Below are 19,976 nucleotides of genomic sequence, written 5' to 3' on the forward strand. Positions count from 1 at the left end.
GTGGCTGGTAGATCTAACTGTATGAATGCAGGTAAGGATAATATACTGTTTAGAACCAGACATAAACTATATTTACAAATATTTTCATTCTGGTTTAAGTGTGTCTATGCACAACACTGCTTTAGTTAGAGAGTCCTATTAGCAAAGGAGCACTCACAATGTAAGTGAAATCTTTTCTCAGCACTAAAGTTCTACCAGGTCCCCATCAGCATTACATTTCTACCAAAATCCTATTAATCAGAAATACGCTTGAAAGCAACACCAGTGTGGAAGACCTGACTAAGTATCTTGCAAATGAGAGGCTGCTTGTATTGTCAGCAGTTATGTGTTTTACAGTGCACTAAGACTGAAGTGAATATACCCTTTTGATGTAATTACATTCTGTGAAGAAACAGATAATTAACAGTGTTTTCCATAGTTCTTCATGCTCAGTTTATTTTTCGGTTCTTATAGAATGTGCTTACATTGTGATGTAAAACAATGTATTAGTGGTCTTAACTTCTAATTAATGAAGTTTGTCTATCAATAGGGTATATGGGCTATGGTGTGGTGTTGCAGCCACAAACCTAAAATCCATAAATTATCAAATAAGAAATATTAAGGGAAAATCTATCTTCCTGAGGCTTAGATGTCCTGCTCTGAGTAACATGGATATACTTTTATCCATTTGTAACACACAGCCAAGAAATTCATGGAGAGAAGTTAATGAATAAAAGCAAACAAAAAGCCCCCCAACCCTCCCAAAACACAAAAAAAGCCACAGCTGAATTCCCTGTTCTCAAAATACAGCTAGAGGATGACCTTCTTATTACAGCATCTGGGTGGTTATTATTATTGACCATATAATGAAGGATGTCTGAGTCCCGTTCTTGTTCTGCCTGAGGGGATTCAAGCCATCCTCTCAGAGAAATACCACTGCTTCTTGGGGTGATGCTTTCTTGGTGGAGGCACTCATTCCTCCACTGGTGAAGCTGAGACATTGTCACAGAATTCTTAAACATTAACTGATAAGAGAGAGCAAAGGCTGCCTAATCATTATGTACACTCCTGACACAGAAGATATGGGTCCCATGATTACTGTTCCATTATTTTTCACTGCATTTAATGCAATGATTTATATATTATAAGCAATAGCAGGAGCCATAACAGTGTACCATGAAAAGGTACACAGAGGATGGGATAGACAGATATCAGTAATATTACTAAGGAGTTTTATTACATAAGCTACCACAAACATAAAAAAGCTACTTTTTTGTTCCTTTTTTTTCTCTCTCTTTGGTGAGACACACATACAGCAGAGACAACAGATACACAGAGAAGTAACCCAAATACCTGTGCTAATATTAGCAAACTTAGGAATAGGATTTTGTCAAAATGAGTCATGTTGGCAGATCACTTTAAAAGGAGCTCTAAAACATTGCAGGGCCCTTTCATAAGGACAGATTTATTTTTCCAGTAAACCTGTCTTACTTATAACACAGGTGATATAACTGCAGTTGTGGGATCACGTTTTAAGAGTATCCTGAGGGGAAGAAATAGGGCTAGTGTAGAAGAAGCCAAGATGTTTAAATAATGCTACTGAAAGACATTTATAACACAGCAGCACAGTTACTGTGGAACATACGTTGTGAAATACACCTAGCCATAGGACCTCTGGAGCCTGTCAGAGATTATGTGATCCCTGAATATCAGGTCATTTCTTCAGATGGTCAAGAACTGGTAACAGTGACCAGTTTGGGTCCTGCCTATGGTCAGCATACATACTCTATAATTTAGTTTTATATTTTACATAGAGGGTCAAAGAATTTTACTTGTAAATCAAATGATATTATCTTACTCTGAAGCATTCAACAGTGGCAGCTGAAACACATTAAAGACTTCACTGTATCTATTTATTATTTATATTTCCTAATCACATCAGCGATCTTATTTGAAAACCTCACCTGGAAACATGAAAGAAATTCAGGCTCTGTAGACTTAATAAAATAATTGATGTTTCTTAGGTACCTCTCTTCCTTTTGCTTATTTTCTTTAATCTACGTGCATGAGCTTCAACTCACAGTAACGAGGAAGTAGAACTGAATTAAGTCAGCTCAACAGTGTTATCCACAGCGGCTTTCACTGAAATGTCTGTTCTGTTCAAGAAGTGAGACTGGTGAATGACTTAAGATTAATGCCAAGGCAAGACAGAACTTGCATTGGTATCACTTAGGCAGTGACCTGGAAGCAGAGACCCTGATCTAGAAAACCACTTAAGAATGTGCTTGACTTTATTCATATGCTTGAGTGTTTTGTTGAAGTATGAACGAAGATCTGCAGCTAAAGACTTCAGACACATTTCTGTGCAGCTGTGCCAATTTGTTTTAGAACTATTACAATTTTAAACACAGCTCAGCTGAGACCAAGCATGAAAATTACAAATACCACATGAAAGCTTATTTCCCAGAACACTTTGAGTAGAAGATGACTGCAGATTACAGTGCTACACTCCACCTCACCCTGCAGAGTTAGTTTTTGCAAATGGCAATACACAACTGTGTAACCGACGCAAATTTTGTTGCTGACTGCTGTAGAGTAACTGCACACATAAACATGAACTGCAGGTAGACACAGAGCTGTTATACTGATGATAGGAGCAATTCCAAACCCACAAACGTGTGCCCATTTTTTACCTTGGGATTGCAGATGTCTCTGTGTGAACCCCCTCATCTGGTTATGATATGGAGAAACAAAATGACTTCTGTGTGGCTGTTGGAGCCTGGGATTAAAATCTCTTTGTTCTCTTCCTGGAAAACAGTATTTACTAAGCAATTCTGACAGTATGTAAGATTAAATGAAGAAAAAGAGAGACAGTGTATTCTTTTTCAGGAAAGAATATTTCTTAGTTTTGTGCCAAAATACTCATGCACAATTACGGTCTTTCCAAACTAAAGTCAGCCTAACAAGTATGGTTCTTGTCCTCATTTCCATCTATGCACATCATGATTACAAGCTGTTAACAAGCGTATTTAGAAACCAGATCAAAATTTTACGACACAGATTTGGAGACTGCAGTCATTAAAACAAACAGAAATCTCTCTCCAAATTGGAATCACAAATCATGATTAAAATAGTTAAATATAGCTCTCAAGGAAAAGCAGATGCTACCAAGGTCTGGTATTATAAATCACCAACAGATATCCTCAATTTTGAGTGTCCAGCATGAGCTTGTTGTAGAGCCAAATCAGAAATCTTGATGCCACATAATGCAAAGTACTGGACTAGCAGAAAACCATTCTGTCTTGTCATCTGCTCAAGAAATTCTGAAGGGGTAATTTTTATCCTCACAGACATTATAACTGATTGGGTATTAAGCAAGTAGTAGATATAATATGAGCATAAACACTGAGATTCGGTGTAAATTACTTCAAAGTCTCAAAGCCTCAACATTCAGGCTGATCTGTGACTGATGTTAAAAACCTTTTAGATGTTTCTTTTTTTCCCAAAAGTTAGGCAGATCAGGTAGGGAAAACAAATTTGCAAACTGAGTTCTTTAGCAAACTGATCCATAAATTTGGAGAAAAGAGCAAGATCTTAAACAAAAAACCACAGTTCTTCAAATTGCCCAAAAGCTCTCTTCTATATTGAAATATGTCAGCAAATCCAATAAGTACTTCACCTTCAATGCCTCACTCAGACCTTCAACTACCAATGCTAAATAGCTCCCCCATGGGAATGAAAGAAAAAGCTGTCATTAAATTTCTCCTATAAAAATATATTTAGGCACCGAATAAATAGTGATGTTTCTCTCAGTGAATGACACCTATTGCATATATCTCACTGACTATGTGCCTAGATAGAAGATACATATTCTATGTAAACTTGGGTGATCACATTCACATAAATTGCTAAAAAGGGAAGTATTTTCTTAGATCAATTCATTGCTTCTCGGAGAAAGAGAATTTATTTAGCTTGATGGACTGCCTATGTAATTGCTGCTGCTGTTGAAGGATAATTTAGCTCATCAATATATTAATTTTATTGAGAAAATTCACACAATGCCAACCTGTGTTAAATCCATTCCCTCTTGGTCTGCTCTGTATCGTTCTGTTCTTTGTCTTGCAAACCTTGCAAATGAGAGATTTCAGATTCTGGAAGGGTGTGTACAAAGACTCCTGCAGAAAACACAGTTAAAAATCAATGACTTCTGCTCCTCTTTCTTCAGGTGCAGCACAAATTAAACACATAACAACAATAAGACTTGACTGAGGCACACTTGTGCATGCATGAAGGTGGTAGATTTGGTTCACACTTTTACAGGAAACGAAGTTTGAACACTTAGTAATAAATGTGGATACTTGGAGGGATGAGTAGGGGTGCAGAAGAAATTATTTCCTCTTTCTCAGTAAAGTATTTTTTCCCTTCTCTGCTCACATCTGTAACTCCCTTGCTGTCCTATTCTATGACCCTGCACCTGTAGATATACTTAACTAGACTTCATCAGCAGTACCTCAGGCAGAAATGGTTAAAGAGTCCAGAAAAGGACTGATGAACTCATGGAAAATACACCAGTTAAAATCAGTCTCTTAATCTCATACATTAGAAACAAAACTTAACCCAACATCTGCCCCAAGTCCTGACTAATAAAACATAACTAAGTCTAAAAAGAAATGAGGGAATTAAATTCAAGTGTTGACCTTGTGATCTGATGAAAAATTCTAGTGTCAAAAGGATAAGCTGAAGCTAGTTAAGGATGCAAAATTAGAGATGTGATACATCCTTAACTTTCTCTGATGTCTGTGAGCTTTGAAAAAGTGGCTGATCTTAGAATGTACTTCTTTTTTTTCCTGATTGGTACTGGGCATGTGGGATTTACTACACAATGAAGAGAATTAGGAAAAGAGAGATTTTAGAACAATAACATAATTTGTGATTTCCATAAAATTGAACTGATTTTACAGGATGACATTTCCTTTTTTAGGAGCAGGAAGGAGAGAAGAAGATGAAAGGATAAGCTAAAAAATCTAATAGGTAGCAAGACTGCAGTAACTAGAGAGGTTTCTTAAATTAGAGGTAGTCTGACTCCCTGAACGCTGCTGAGAACTTGCATAATACATTTTTTGAGTTAACAAAACTCTTTAGTTTTTAGTTTAGTTTTTACAGAGCCTTAACTAAAACCCACAGATTCTTTTAAATTTTGTTTTACCACACAAACTGGGTCCAGCCTGTGAAGAACACCCTCTACTGAGAAATACCTTCCATTTTATTCTTGGGAAAATGTATGGAGGTTGGATGGAAAGCAAGATCAGAAAAAAACAAAACATATCATTTATGTCGACCCCATCATGTAATTTGGTTTTAATTAAAAAAAACCAAAACTGATCATGAACATACTCATTAGTGAGAAGCACAGTAAAAAGGCTAATAAAGTGATAATATCATTGCCTCACTTCTTTATGAGACTATTATAGGCAATTTTCTGTGTGGACAAACAAACTAATATGATTACAGTTTTGAAAAACAGAACTAGCATAATATGAGCTTAGCATAATTTTTTTTAAAAAACAAGATGGGTCTATTTTTATTCTTATCAGAAGCTGTCAATTTTTTTATCTTTAACAGCTGTTAGGCTACAAAGAGCTGAGCTACACAAAAACTTGCCCATAAAAATATCAACTGTATTTACTGTACACATATTCTCCTTTTGGTATAAGAACCTGTAGGAAGCAAATATTAAAATGTTCAAAATTTTTGATATACATGTAAATTTTTACCCAGGTTTGTATTTCCACTGTAACTGTCAGAAACCTATTAACTGTATTTTAGCCCATCGTATCCAAAACAACACTGATTCTGAGATTGCCTCAAGTCCCTGAAGTAATGCAACTGTCCAGAAAATAGAGAAGGGACCCTAGGAGTTAGGAGACAAGCACTGAACAACCAAAGGAATAACTTCTCCCTATTATTTTTCTTTTCCATAATAAAACATCCCATGTAGAATAACTTTTTTTTTTTTTTTCTGAATACAATACTGTCACTATCACCAGATTAGATTTATGGTGTTCAAGGTTAGATTGTTAACAAACAAGTGCTGAAAGATCTTGCCTTCCAGCAGTGCATTAAGCTCTGCCAGGAACGAAGTACCATTTTTATTTATTAAAGCTGAACTTATAATAATAGGAGAAACAAATCACATATACTTGTTGCCTTGCCAGTGTTCCCAGCTAAATTGGCATGTCTTGGCAATTCTCCCCCAAACAGATTCTTGCCTCAAACTGATAAGCTGAAAAGCTATTTTATAAGTCTGGGTACATATCTCTGCCATATATGTACCATAAAATTGTACCTAAAAAAGAAAAAGATATTTAAAGTACTCTAAAAGTTCACATAGCTGGAGTATTTTTCCTCACAATGGAATAGTTTATCTGGGGTTTGTTTAAAACAGAGCATCAGGCTTTTAAAAAACCCTTAACCTAGATATTTCAGTTGACCAACCATATTTCTAACTCTGTTCTAGGAAAGTAAGATTTTTCTTCATCTTCGTTATAAAACAGAGTAAATTAGAACTCCAATGCTAACACAAGATTTTAAAATGTTAGCTAAAACATACTACATAACACATTTAAAAACACCTGTATCAATTAATATAAAAGTTTTACAGATTTAAATATGTATTATCAAAGTTATCCACTAAACTGAATTCTACCCAAATGGAAAATAAGTATCAATTTCAGACAGATCTGGATACTTTTATATTTTCCCATTTATTCTTTAAACCCTCTATTGTTTTGCAAAAGTCCTGCATGAAATTCCTGGATGAACCATTTGCCCAGTCCAAAATCTACTGAAATCAACAGACCAATTAATAGGAACCACAGGATTTGGATAGAGGTTATGGTCCTAATCATATGATTGAACACATGTGGAAAGGATTATTCTCCTCCTTCATGATAAAAACATGTTCATTCCACCCACCCACAAGAGCTGCACTCCTCACTCTAGACCAGCATGGTATGCAGCTGGACACAAAATCACAAAAGAAAACCAGTCATGCAAAAAAAAAACTGGCATTGAATGCATGAGATCAAAATAAATCAAAACTGAAACCTTTTTTCTCTGTAATTACTTTAACCTGAAGTGATACATTCAGTAGCACATAAAAGCATTTCAAAGGTAAGTTTTCAAAAGTAATTAAATGGTACAGGCTTTTCAGACACATTATTTGAAAAAGGCACATTAATTGAAGATCTTTAGAGCTACCTTCCCAGATGGGTACAGGTCTGGCCAAGCATCTCTCCACATATCCTGTGCTGGTGGGGCACAAGCCAGGTCTGGTTTGAGGCTTCACCAAGTGCATCAGTACAGTCCTGCACTGAGCCTAGCAGACCCTGCCTTTGAGCCTGGATATGATGCCCTTTTGCAATGCACAGTGCTCAGCAGGACCCTGGTACCTCCCTGCCCAGACATGCTTGGAATCATACTGGTCTTTTGGTACACAGCATGCAAATCTTATAAATCCCCAGATTTGTAAGATCAAGTGGGACTGGGAACTAAATAAGTACTTAGAGCAATAGGAAAGTACTTGGTGAAATTCTAAAATAAATACCCATACTTATCTATTCTAAAAGAATGCACCTTCTTCTGATTTCCAGTTCCTCTTTGAATTCGCCAAACCTTCATCTCAAAATTTAGATTCCTTAATACCTTTAAAAATATCCATCTTAAACATTTGATTTTTTTAAAGGTGTTCTTAATATGTTGCTTAAAATGTTATGGGAGAAAGATCTCAATAATATCTCAGTACTAGAAAACTATTGTGGGCATTTTCATTCTTGAAATTGACAACTATTTTCCTTGTATTATTTTCTGAGTAGTGGATACAAAAATAGAGGTAAAGTTACAGCTTCCTTCATAAGCTCAGTATTTATACTTTTTTTAAAAATATTTTTTTTGTGGAGAGAATGAGAAAGAAATAAGAGAAGAAAACTACAAAGAAAGGGTAACAGTGTAAACATGAATATTAAAGCAAACAAAATGGACAGGTACATTTTTACAAAGAATGCAGAACTAAAAAGAAGTGATTACTCACGTTGCCTTCCAAAAGTTCTTCCACAGAGCAACTTCGGTGTGACTGCTGGTATTTTTCTTGAAAAAGTTTTCCATCAAACACTGCCCAAGGCATCAGATCATCCATCCTGAACGGAAAGCCGCAGGCACTGTTAGCCAGGAGCAAAGTCGTAAGGCCACGGATAAGGACAGCGCCCAGATGTACAGCCCTGGAGTCTACTTGTGCAAGCTGTGAACACACACACAAAAGCAGATCTCACAAATCAGGAAATATGTGCCATCTTAACATCACATATAGACATGCAAACAGCAGAGAAAATTATCAACTGTCCCGATGTTGTAACAATGATGGCCCTCTGCTCCACAGCAGAATTTGTCTCGGGGCTCTGCATCTAGTTTTATTCAATAAAGTGAAAGAAGTTAAGTTTAATAAACACAGCATCCCATTCAAATTTTTAAGACGAATACATCAAAATGTACATGGAGAGACAAAATAAATGGTTTTGTAGTATTTTTCAAGCATTAGCAGTTCTGCAGGAAAGAAAGTTCTGTTAGTGGAATGCAAAACATGAACTGGGAGTACAAATTGATGTGTACAGCGATCCACTGACCTTCCAGAGTTTGCTTACCCCGGATATGTTACAGAGTTTAGAGATCATTTAAATTGCAGGATTTGACAGAATCAAGTTTATTGTATGCAAGCTTTTATTTTAAACACTCTAGAATTTCCTTTGACTGTAATCTGAAAGTCAAATTATTTCACTTCAACTTGGATGTATCCAGAAGAAATACTGAATTGTGTGACAACATTTAGAAAATGCAAAATGAGAAACTCAACAAGACAATTAAAACTCACAGCCAAAATAAACTCCATGGGTACATTTAACATCCTGTTGTGGCAGAGGACAGAAAAATATAAAACCTTGAATCCAGTATGGGGAAAACTCTGATTTTAAGTATCGTTTAAACAGTACAAAGCTCCTCAGTGGGCAATGCCTTTTCAAGTCTGTACCAAAGCAGTCTGTTAGGATCAGGAGAGATTCACAACAGTGTGGCCATCAATACTGTAATCTATGGTAGCTGGTATACCCTTACAGTATAAATTGTATCGGAAATTGAATAATATCCAACACAATGCCAAACAGAATGGGCAAAAAGTGACTCAAATTGTCTTAGCCCTAGCTCCTGGAGGGCTGTGAACTGTTTGTCTGAAATGCAATGGAAAGGGTTGGCCATTATTACTACATCTTACATCTTGAAAGATCTCCAAAAGACTTAAAGGTACAGATACACACCATCAATGCCTTATGCTTTAAAAAATTACAGGTAACAGCAAAATCTGTGAAATGTAGCACTAATAAATCAGAATTTTTCCTTCCTAAGGTCCACATAACAAAATCAGGAAACCTTTGCTACAAAGAGCTACAAAGCTTCTTCCAAAAATGAAAATAATAAATAATTTGGAGAATGCAGCCAGACCCTGGTAAAGGAGTTAGGTTTTCTGCACTTTTATGCAGTGAGCTGAATTCTGTTGCATAATTTGCCCAGATGAAGCTGACTTCTGTGATGGGGTTCCCCCTAACCACAGGCAAGGGGCAGGAGGGTTCTGTTAACCTGACTTGAAGATATGAGGTGCATCTCCCTGGGCTGCTTTCTCTACAGTGCAGAAGCCAAAGAGGACCTAGCTACGAAGATGCAGGCAGGGAGATGCCAGGCAGGAAGATTCAGAGCCCTCTGGGAAGCACTTCTATCTCTAGTGATTCCTGGAAAGGCATGAAGCTGGCCACCAGGGCACTGACCCAACATGACAGTCAGTAATTGAAATTCATCCAGTGCAGACAACTGGAGACAGCCACTGACATCCAGAAAAATGCAGACAACACAAGTTAATTTCACAGAACTGTACAATGGTTCAGGTTGAAAGGGACCTTAAAGTTCATCTGGTTTCAAGCCTCCTGCCATGGGCAGGGACACCTCCCACTAGAATTTGAGCAGTAATTTAGAAAATGAAACATCCATATTTTTCTGATTGTGACACTTCATATTTGAGTAAGGAGACTCTCTTCTGCCCTCCCTTTAAAACAAATGTATTTCCAGTAGGGGATCAGGACACTGAGTTTCAGGAAGTTATTGCCTCCAAATGTCAGCTACCATTTTGCCAGCTGAGACTAGTAACTACATGCACACTCATAACTCTTTTGCACTGGCAACTAAAGCAGGCATTTACAAACTGTTTAAGAATGCTGAAGGGTGCTTGAAAGAGGAATGTGGTTTAAGAGAAACAGTATTTGTACTAAAGCAAACTGCTAGAGTGCACACAGTCACTTATGTTGCAGCTGAGATTCTTACATTGCATTTACTAGATTGTTTGCGATCACCAAATCAAATCTTAAGACCTGCTAAGGAAGTCTGTCCACATCATTTACAACACTAGCTGTGCTCTTTTCAGTTAAACTTGAGACATATTGACCGAAAAGATAAAATAATGTTGCTGGTGACAGACTCTACAGTTAGAAGAATTCATTGTCTAGAGCTATCAGTCCAGAGTTCTCCCAAAGCACTGCAGTATTGGGGTGTGGAGGGTTTGTGTGTGTGTGAAGACATCAGGTAAAGATTGGTATTTTAATGAAAATTAGTAGGAGCAAGACCAAGGCAACAGCTATCAACAGTGATTTCTTTATTTTAATAGGACAGGAAATACATTCACTAAAGGATAGTTTCTATTTTCCATGTCTGGCAATGAAAACCAAAGAAAATGAAAGGACAGTGAGTCTGTAACAATGAGGCTGTGCACATGGCAAACCCGAGAGCTGCCTTGCCATGGGAATGCTCACAACTGCCTGGTGTCTGCAATGTTAAGACATCATGATGAGAAGTGGAAAATTCCAAAAGAAAAGAAGTTTTGTCTTGCAGGGCATTACACCCTAGAGATGATATCCTTCTGGAAATTGTGTCTGTTCTTTTTACCATTTCTATAAACTCAGGACCCCAGTGAACCATGTGAGATACAGCCCTGTGATCTCGCTGCTGCTACTCCTACCACCAGCTGATGACATTTGTGTGAGAGGCACAGGGAATGTGTGAGAACCTCTCCTCCTGCACCAGCTGCCTGTGCTGCAGCCCTGATGCTGAGCCCACCAATGGCAGCTCCCCACCCTCCCAGCCCTTGGGGAGAAAGATTACTTTTTCCTATTTGGCAGCATTAACTGAAGACTGAGAACTCTAAAATTCACAGTCCTCTAGCATCATTGCAGCAGAAATTACTGATATCAGAGGCTTGATCTGAACTGGGTAAGCTACTTGAAAAGAGCAAAGGAAGTGCTACAGCATCCACAACACTATGTATAGAAATTGTATTTCTAACAATTTCAGAAATCTCTTTGTTAGAAGTGTTATAGATTTATATCACCGAGTTCAGGCCGCTCTCTGTGGCTGTGTGCATGTGCACTGGCAACAGAAAGAGGTTTGGCAGGGTGGAAGGTGTTTGCTCACAGCAGCACTTTGCAAACCTACACTGAGAGACTGCACAACCTGATGGACAGTTTTAACTTACAGGAACAGAAAATGCATGGATACTGTATATGGAATTCAAATTTCCAGTTCAAATTTCATCTTATGAAATAATAACTTAAAAAATAATCAGGATGTAAAAATACCTTTATGTTTTAAAGAAATACTATTAGTCCTCTGACTCTTCTTTGTAGATTCACAAAGGATTTTTTGATAGAGGCATAAACCTTATACTATGCATTTTGAAAGTTGCACAAACTGTTTCCAGGAGCACACTAAAAAAATTGTTTTCCCCTCAAGTGATTGGAGTTTAAAGGCTTCAAATTCTGCTAAAATGATAAATAGGTTCTATGACAGCTGAAATGTGAGGGTGAGTATCTGAACATGCCAGATGTCAGCAGACACAGCAAAGCCATCTTACCATCTGAATTTCTTGAAACCAAGGAGAAAAGATATGATGACAATTTCACTGCTCTTTACTTGTGCTACTTTACATGTCCTCTGTATCTCAATGTACTAAATACAACATTTCATTTAAAAACTGGCTCCTTTAGTGGGATTTTAAACAACATTCTGGACATGCTCTTTTTCAATGTAAAAAGTCTGTATTAATAATTGTTACTTAGGTCAGAGTTTACTTTCTTCCTGGTCTGTTGCCTTATTCCTGTGGTGAAGCTGAATACAGAAGATATGACTGTGGCTAACATTTTGATACAGAAATTTAATAAGAGAAAGTTTTAAAATTACATAAGGCATTTCTCCCTCTTCTCCCTTTCCCACTCACCTACAAAAGAACATACCTATTTTTGTGATAAAAGGGAAAATGTGACACTCCAGGACAGGTTAGTATTTGATGATTTTTAGTTAAAATGACTCAAATAACAATAGTTACAAATCAAGGTAATTTTTCCCATGCAATAAACTGCTGGAATTCAAGCAGTAGTGATCAAAATCTGTGTACTTGTCTAGTTTAACCAGTTCCTTTTAGATCATTTGAACTCAGCCGGTATATCATCAGTATTACTGCTTCTTACATTAACTTGCCCAGCAGCCACCTGTATCTTAAATGATCCAATATTTAACCACAGGCAATTTGTGCTTGAGCAATAAAGGCAGCAGGTAGATCCTATCTCAGGAACTTATCACTAAAACAGTAAGGCTTAGCTTCGCCTGAGAGCACTAAGGCACACTGTGTTCTAAATATAGAGAGATGAAGGCTCAGCTATCATTGCAATGGAAAGCATCACTAAACAACCTCAACCCAAAGACAGAGACCAGATTGTCCTGCCTTCAGCCATTAGTATAAATTCTCAGTGGGAGTTGGCAGAGGATGCTTGCTAAAGCCCCTGTACACTGGAGCTCTATTCTCTGCTCCTGAGAAAAAGATAACCTGAACTGGTGCAATGCTGGTAAATGTCACCCTGCAGAGGTGGGCTGGTGAAATGGAGCATTTACTGGCCATCAGTCAGCTTTAAACCGTGAACTGCTGGGCCCTGTCAAACTGAGGGGGGAGAGGAGAACCAGTATTTTGAAAACAGACTAAGGTTTATTCTGATAAAAAGATTATGGCTTAAATTAAGCTCTTCCTGCTTAAACAAGGTGTGTGCAAAGGAAAATGGGGATTGAAGAGATCCTATGAGGGCATTGGCTGCAACAGAAACTAGAAAAACCAGTTTTTAAACACTTCTAAGACTCTGAAGTAAATATTTAGCTGTAAACAACTCAATTGTTTAGTATTTATATGTTCAGGAAAGTTTATTTACTGGGTTTTATCAGGACTTTGATGTAAAATGATACCTCTCTGTGGAATAACACTCATATTTACAGTAAGCCAAAACCACCACTGAAGTAAACTTAAAAAAAAATAAAAAAAAATTGCTTTTACCATTAAGCACTCTACAAATAATAACACAAAAGTACTACTGCCAACCAATTTGCAACTAGAAAAAAGTTTCCTTCAGTTCCAAAAAGATTACATCTCATTTCTTGTTTAATTTTCAGAAACAGTTGCCTTTATCAAAACTCTTAATCATATTCACAACAAACCCCAGCATAAGTGACACTTCTGTGATAATGAATTTCACAATTAAAAAGTTTAGTCCTCCCAGCTTATTTGAAATAACGTTACTTCTCTTATTTTAGCCACAACTGCTCAACTCTGGCCTAAAGTGCCAGTGACAGTCTGCAACACCTGTGACATTTACAGAATGTTGACATCAATTTTGGATTATAGTTATCAGGCTAACCATCTGACTGTAGCCCAGCCAGCAGCCATGTCCCTTCTACAAAAGTGAATGGATTCATCTGGATTTCAATTTTTAGTGTCTTAAGTATTTGCTCATGTTTTTGGTGACATACTTACCCCTGAACCTCCTCGCCTTGCCATCACATACATAATATTGAATTTAGTTGATAGGAAAATACATTTTATTTTTTTGGGACTGAAAATTCTTGTAGCCTGTAGCAATGTCTCCCTTTCACATGGATGCCCCAATAAAAGTGATCCCACAATAAAGTTTTGTCCTATTGGGCAACTTAGAGTGCCTTTTCCATCTACCCTGCTGCCTATTTGAAACAACTAGCAGTAACTACAGCTCTCCCAGACTCCTACCTTTCTGTCAAATGCAGCTGAAATTGGCCAACACATTCAAAAGTTATTAGGGGACACAGAAAAAATTTAGAAAGCATGCAAAAGGTCATGTCTCTCCCAGTAACTTTCCATTGTAAGCCTTCAAATACCGAACTTTTTCCACTCTTTTACTTTTTGTAAATACTTAGTACGTATTTCGGTATTGTACTCTACGTTGTCTAGCTCCATTACCAAAATCTTCAGAACGAGGGTCTTCACTGGCTGCTGCCTCATCCTGACCATGGTCCTGACCTAAAGTCCTTATCCACACCTTAATCCAGTGCTATCCCTTTGTTTAATCATAGGACTGGTCCAGGGAACACAGTTTTAGATGTAAAAATTCTGCCATCAACAGAACTACTTGGCAGAGTGTGCTTGGCTGCCTTTGTAATGCAGTCTGTCTTTCCACAGCCTCAGATTGCCTCTATTGGCAAATGACAGCTGGTTAGGCCTGCAACTGCTCAGTTTACTGCTACAATTGTCCCAGGCTTAATTAGCCAAGCTTAAAAATTTGTATTCTTTATTTTCCTCCCTAGATTCAGAGCGGAAGTTGAAGATTTATACAATTGTCCTCATGTAGGACCACCCCTTCTCTCAAGCTGTTTGACTTTATATTTCTTAGGGGTCTGATTTATTTCCCACTGAAACCAACAGGAAGATTGATGAATTTCAGCAGAATTGTATCAGGCAAAATTTAGCATATCTGAAGCACTGCAGGTTCCAGAAACATTATCACAATTGGTATCCATGTCATAAGCTCTTCAAATAAAACTGTCATTGAACCAAGACACCTTGTGTAGAGAATGCCAGTAGAGCAAATATTGTTTGCCAGTGCAATATAGATTTTGTTGGGGTTTTTTTCCTCCTTGGGTTTCTTTGTATTGCAAAGCAGCTGCACAATAAGATTGTTGATACTGCGGTTCACCCTTTGAAGTGATATGGTCCACAGTAAACAGTTCTGGCTAAGGAATTTTCTAGGTGTTAAGTCCACAGGTTGAGGAGGAAAAGAAGAGCTTGTCTGCTTCTATTCCATGACAATCCCAAGCTCCAAGACAAATGAAATGAGTCACATAGTAGCATTTCAGATGACCTGTGAAGGGAACTGACAAACTGTAACCTGTGGTCAAGTATGTTCAAGATATCAGGATTTCATTTGTAACTAAGCTACTATAGAATATTAATTTCCAGAAAACCTACTCCTTTCGAAATGGAAAATTGCCATACACAGCATGAAAGTTGCTGCCTTTTGGCACAAGAATGCTAGCCCTGTGTTATGGTTTAGATGAATACATACAGAGAAACTAGAGAATCCTTCTTTGGTGCAGACAGCTGTTGCATAACAATGGTCTTCTGAACCATTCAAGAACCAACTACAGATTTAGGTTTTAAAGAAAATAAAATTATTTACAGGTAATATTCTACATTTTCTTGTATTAGCACTTTGTCAGAGCAAATTAAAAATAATCAGGGAAAGAGTTTATGTGAGAGTAACTTGGCCATTTTTAAAGACTTACTGACTAGAGAAGAATGCTGTTTTAAAGAAAATGCATGCTCTGTAATAAGCCAAACTTTGGCATTGCAGCCCTTCAGCCAGCATTGGACTCTGCAGGCACTTTGCTGATAACATTTCAGCCTCAGGAACTGATCTGCAGCCATTTTAAAACAAAGGATACCTTTTTTTTTTTTTAATGCAGAAGGTGCTGTGCCAAAATAAACTTCCTGCAGAACAACACCATGCTTTCAGCCTCCTGTATTTGAAAAATACTAACCATTGCTCCTAGCCTGAACTATTCCTCTATTGTACTGAAGCCTCAGGGTACAAATACAACATACAATTGTATGATTTTGCTAGAAAGTTAAAAGCACTGAGCAAGTTGAGGGATGTATTTTTGAAAGTGTATTGGCATAGCTCTGCTTTTATTACGTTCAAAAGTAATGCTCTCATTAAGGAACTTACAGAACTTAAGTCCTAGCACAGTAACATTCTCTGCCAAGATGTGTTTGTGTATTCAGTACAGAGAAAGTATATAGAAAACTATTGCTAAATAGGAAAAGACACTTAGGTATGCATATCTGTCCTTGCTAAAACCAATACCTATATAGCTTTGTACTTGGCAAGGAACTGAACATCTCTTCTTTTAAATCTATCAGGGTAATATATATCAGCCTAGATGAATGTAATACACCTTTTTAGTTAATGTGCATAGTGCTGGTGTGACACTAGACATGCTGATGAGATTACTAAACAATTAACTAAATCTCTCCATGAATCACTAATTTTCTTTGGAGGTAATACACAACTACCTTTACACATTTGGTGTTTATTGTCCCTGTATGTTCTTTCCTCACATGTAACACTGGGATTAGAATGTCTTAATAAGTGACGATGTCTTGCGATGCTAAAGAATAATGCTGGTAAGGGATATTATAATGTACTTTTATCACTTTTCTCTGAACACAGCTCCATTTCTTTATAAAAAATTCCTTCAACCACATCTCAGTTGTTTCTCAGTGAACATCAAATGAAATAACCCCAAAACAAAGATGAAGGGGAGGAGACTATATGCATGACTTCAATATTAATGTTAACATATTAAAAGTTCACATTTACACAGCACTTTTGGCCAAAAAACTTATATTATTGAAACCACTGGTGCATAACTGTTACAAGCAAGAACTAAAATACAAGGAAGAACTGAACAATTTGACCAAAGTCATAGAAGAAACAACAGATAGGAACTGGACACTGTCTTGACTTTTAACCCCTGGACAATGGCCATGTCAATCAAGAATAAACTTGAAAAGAAAGGGAACAAATCAGTTCTTGGGTAGCCTTGCTGTTTCTGATATCATCCAGATGAACGTTTCTACTGTAGTAATTTGAAAACCTCCAGTACATCCACCAAAGCACTGTAACCATACGCCTATAAATGCATCCTTCTCTAAGTGGCTCATTTCAGAAAACCCTTGGCTTCCCTGAAGCTGTGCACAGCCATCTGCTTCTGCAGGGAAAGCCTGGACAGATGTGCAGCTCACATTCCTGCTCAGGCGTGACAGAGGCGCGCGGGCAGGTGCAGGCGGCCCCGAGCAGATGACGGGCAGGTGCGCGTGTGCCACCGCTTCCTGACAGCTCCATCCCCTCCCTGCTCCAGCCCCTGGATGTCACCTGCCCTGGGGGACACAGGTCAGCCCTCAAAGGCAGCGGGGAGCAACCCCACCTATGCCTTGCAAACACCACCTCCAACCCTCATGGGCTGCTTGCTCCTTCCAGCATACAATATGTTAGGAAGTGAGAACTATTGAACTCAGAAGCAAACGTACACTTTGACCAACACAAACTTGGCAAGAAAATGCCAGTTGATACCAGAAATATTTATTTTTCCTCTCTCTATAATAAGTTATCTCTGACTTTTTCAAAGCTGTCAGTTTGCTTGATATTTTGGGAGAGCTTTATTACCCTCACTACTAATAGCCGTGTTTCACTTCCTGCAATATTATTTGGCATGGATTAAAAATTAACAGCAATTCTGTTATCTGAAATTCCAGAGTGTCTGTTACCTTAAGCATCCTGAAATATTCTGCAAGCTATATATAGTCTAAAAGCAATTTATAATTGAAACATTGCTGCTATTTCCATGTTGTTGAAACCTTGCTAATTATGAGCTACAGGACAGTAACAGGGAAAACTCACAGAAACGCACAGCAATCTTACACAATTATGCAGAAAAATGCAAGACCATCTTCCACAAAGAAATAAAAATCCTCTTTTTAAGACCCTTGCTCAAAGCCTTGCACAAGATTTTCTCCCTGGGCAAACTGAATCCATCTAAACAAATGAATTTTTTTCCCAAAGTAGAAGAGATGACCACAACTCAGCTCTCTACAGCTACCTGAAAGGAGGCTGTAGCGAGGTGGGGGTTGGTCTCTTCTGCCATGCTTCAAGTGAAAGGACAAGAGAAAAATGGCCTTAAGCTGCACCAGGGGAGATAAAGATTAGATAACAGAAATTTTTTTTCACTTTAGGAGTGGGTAGGCACTGGAGTAAGTTGCCCAGGGAGATGATGAATTTGCCATCTCTGGAAGTGTTCATGAAGCATCTGAAGGGGGCACTTGGGGATGCTGTTTAGGGGTGAATTACAACAGTGCTGGGCTAATTGTTGGACTAGATGATCTTGGAGGTCTCTTCCAACCTTGACAGTTCTGTGATCTAGTTATGCTGTGGTTTGTATTTGTGCCAATTTTATACAACAGAATTTACACAGCTATGTGAATTCTGGTACTGGGGCTCACATCAACAGCAAAAAATATTCAGGGAAATAGACTAATAATAATAATAATAATAATAATACCAATTTTGTCAAGAAGAAAATTGGGAGAGTGGGGCAGAACACCAATCCTGTCTGCAAGCTGAATGGGCAGTTAAGCCCGAGATTTCTTTTTAATATGCTTGTAAACCAACAGCAGCAAAAAGGTAGAGCTAGTTGTCAGAGGACTAAGAAAACTTTCTTCAGAACTTCAAAATATGCTTATAGAAATTACAAATGCTTATAAAAAGTCACAAATTTAGAGATGGGTCTTTGAAAAGTGCTCTAAGCAGTGAGTAACTACAGCTCCTGAAACATAATTGTATTTGCACTAATGCTTGACCTGTTTAAGTGGAACTGTTCTATTTGGACTGGTTCATTTAAGACTATCTTGAGTATGTGAGAAGAACATTTCTAATTTTGAACAGGGACTGAACCAATCCCAACTTGAAATCACATCCCATAATGCTTCACTTTAGTTCCAGATTAGCCCAGAACACTGAGGAAACCTAAAGACCACAGATGGGAAAATGGGCTGGGAAGCAATGCCAAGATCAGCAAATCACCTCAATCCCCCCGTTCTCCACCACCTGCCAGTTACAATCTCGCCCATAGTTTTTAAAACACTTTTGACAGATGCAAATTTTGAGGGAATATAAACCCTGATTCAGTAAAGCATCTGGGAATGCACTCAAATTCCATTTTAGTTAATCCTAATGTACATCACAGAAGCAGGTCCTTTGTATATAAGAAGGGTTTATCCCTAAAATCTTTACAATATTCTTACTTGTATTTTATGTTTTACCCAATCCAATTAGACTTCAAGCAAATATTAATTAGGAAACAGTCACACTGACACAATAAACATACACTCCCTGGGGGAAAAAGGGATTTTTTTCAACAATCATATTTTGAAAACTACAGATAGCTCACAAAGGCTGTTGGGGGTCTGTTTGAAAAATATCACACATAATGGTGTTGACAAACATAGCTTGCCTTGCCAGCACACCAGGAGATTGAAATTATCAAGTGTTCAGAATCTGGGTATTATTTATGCTTTTTGGTCTGCATGGCATAGAAGAAAAAACACAGAATAGATGGAGCAACATCCTTCTTTAAATCTGAGGGATCCCAACCAAGACAACTACACTACTACTTATGACTCTAAAACCTACTGCTGTTTTAAATGGATGTGGCAAAGTATCCCTCAGGAAAATACTCAGAGAAAAATACTTTGTGTGATATTGGTATAACTCCAAGGTAAAACAAGGTATAAAACTAAGGTGATTTTGCTTCTATGACACTGTTCTATGAAAAATACTCAGAAGTTCTGTGCAACTAAAATTCTGGCTAAAGCTATTTCCAGCTTTCAAGCTACTTAATAGTTTGCTGAGTATTTTTTATTATTATCATTATTATTCCAAAAGCTAAGTAATACCTAATATGTATTGTGTGAAAGTTCATTTGCAATCAAGTTGCAAAGACTC

General features: G+C 37.6%; 1 protein-coding gene across 24 annotated transcripts in view; it reads right to left on the minus strand.

Moving 5' to 3' along the window:
- The window catches only part of FAM120B (family with sequence similarity 120 member B), a 90,715-nt gene that overhangs the window by 44,264 nt on the left and 26,475 nt on the right, over nt 1–19,976 (minus strand). For 23 of the 24 annotated variants that reach the window (XR_015283398.1, XR_015283400.1, XR_015283397.1 and 20 more), the window contains 3 exons: nt 8,069–8,275; nt 4,046–4,154; nt 2,673–2,786 (listed from right to left, as the gene is read on the minus strand). Coding sequence is in view for 3 of the 24 variants with exons in the window: in XM_023923663.2 (XP_023779431.2) it covers nt 2,673–2,786; nt 4,046–4,154; nt 8,069–8,275 (430 nt within the window). In the remaining 21 variants the exon portion in view is untranslated. Of the gene's footprint in view, nt 1–2,672; nt 2,787–4,045; nt 4,155–7,557; nt 7,684–8,068; nt 8,276–19,976 lie in introns of those variants that run through there. The other variant, XM_086877844.1, reaches the window with a different exon arrangement.

Source organism: Cyanistes caeruleus, chromosome 2 (genome assembly GCF_971803275.1).
Source record: "Cyanistes caeruleus chromosome 2, bCyaCae1.hap1.1, whole genome shotgun sequence".
Classification (NCBI taxonomy): Eukaryota; Metazoa; Chordata; class Aves; order Passeriformes; family Paridae; genus Cyanistes; species Cyanistes caeruleus.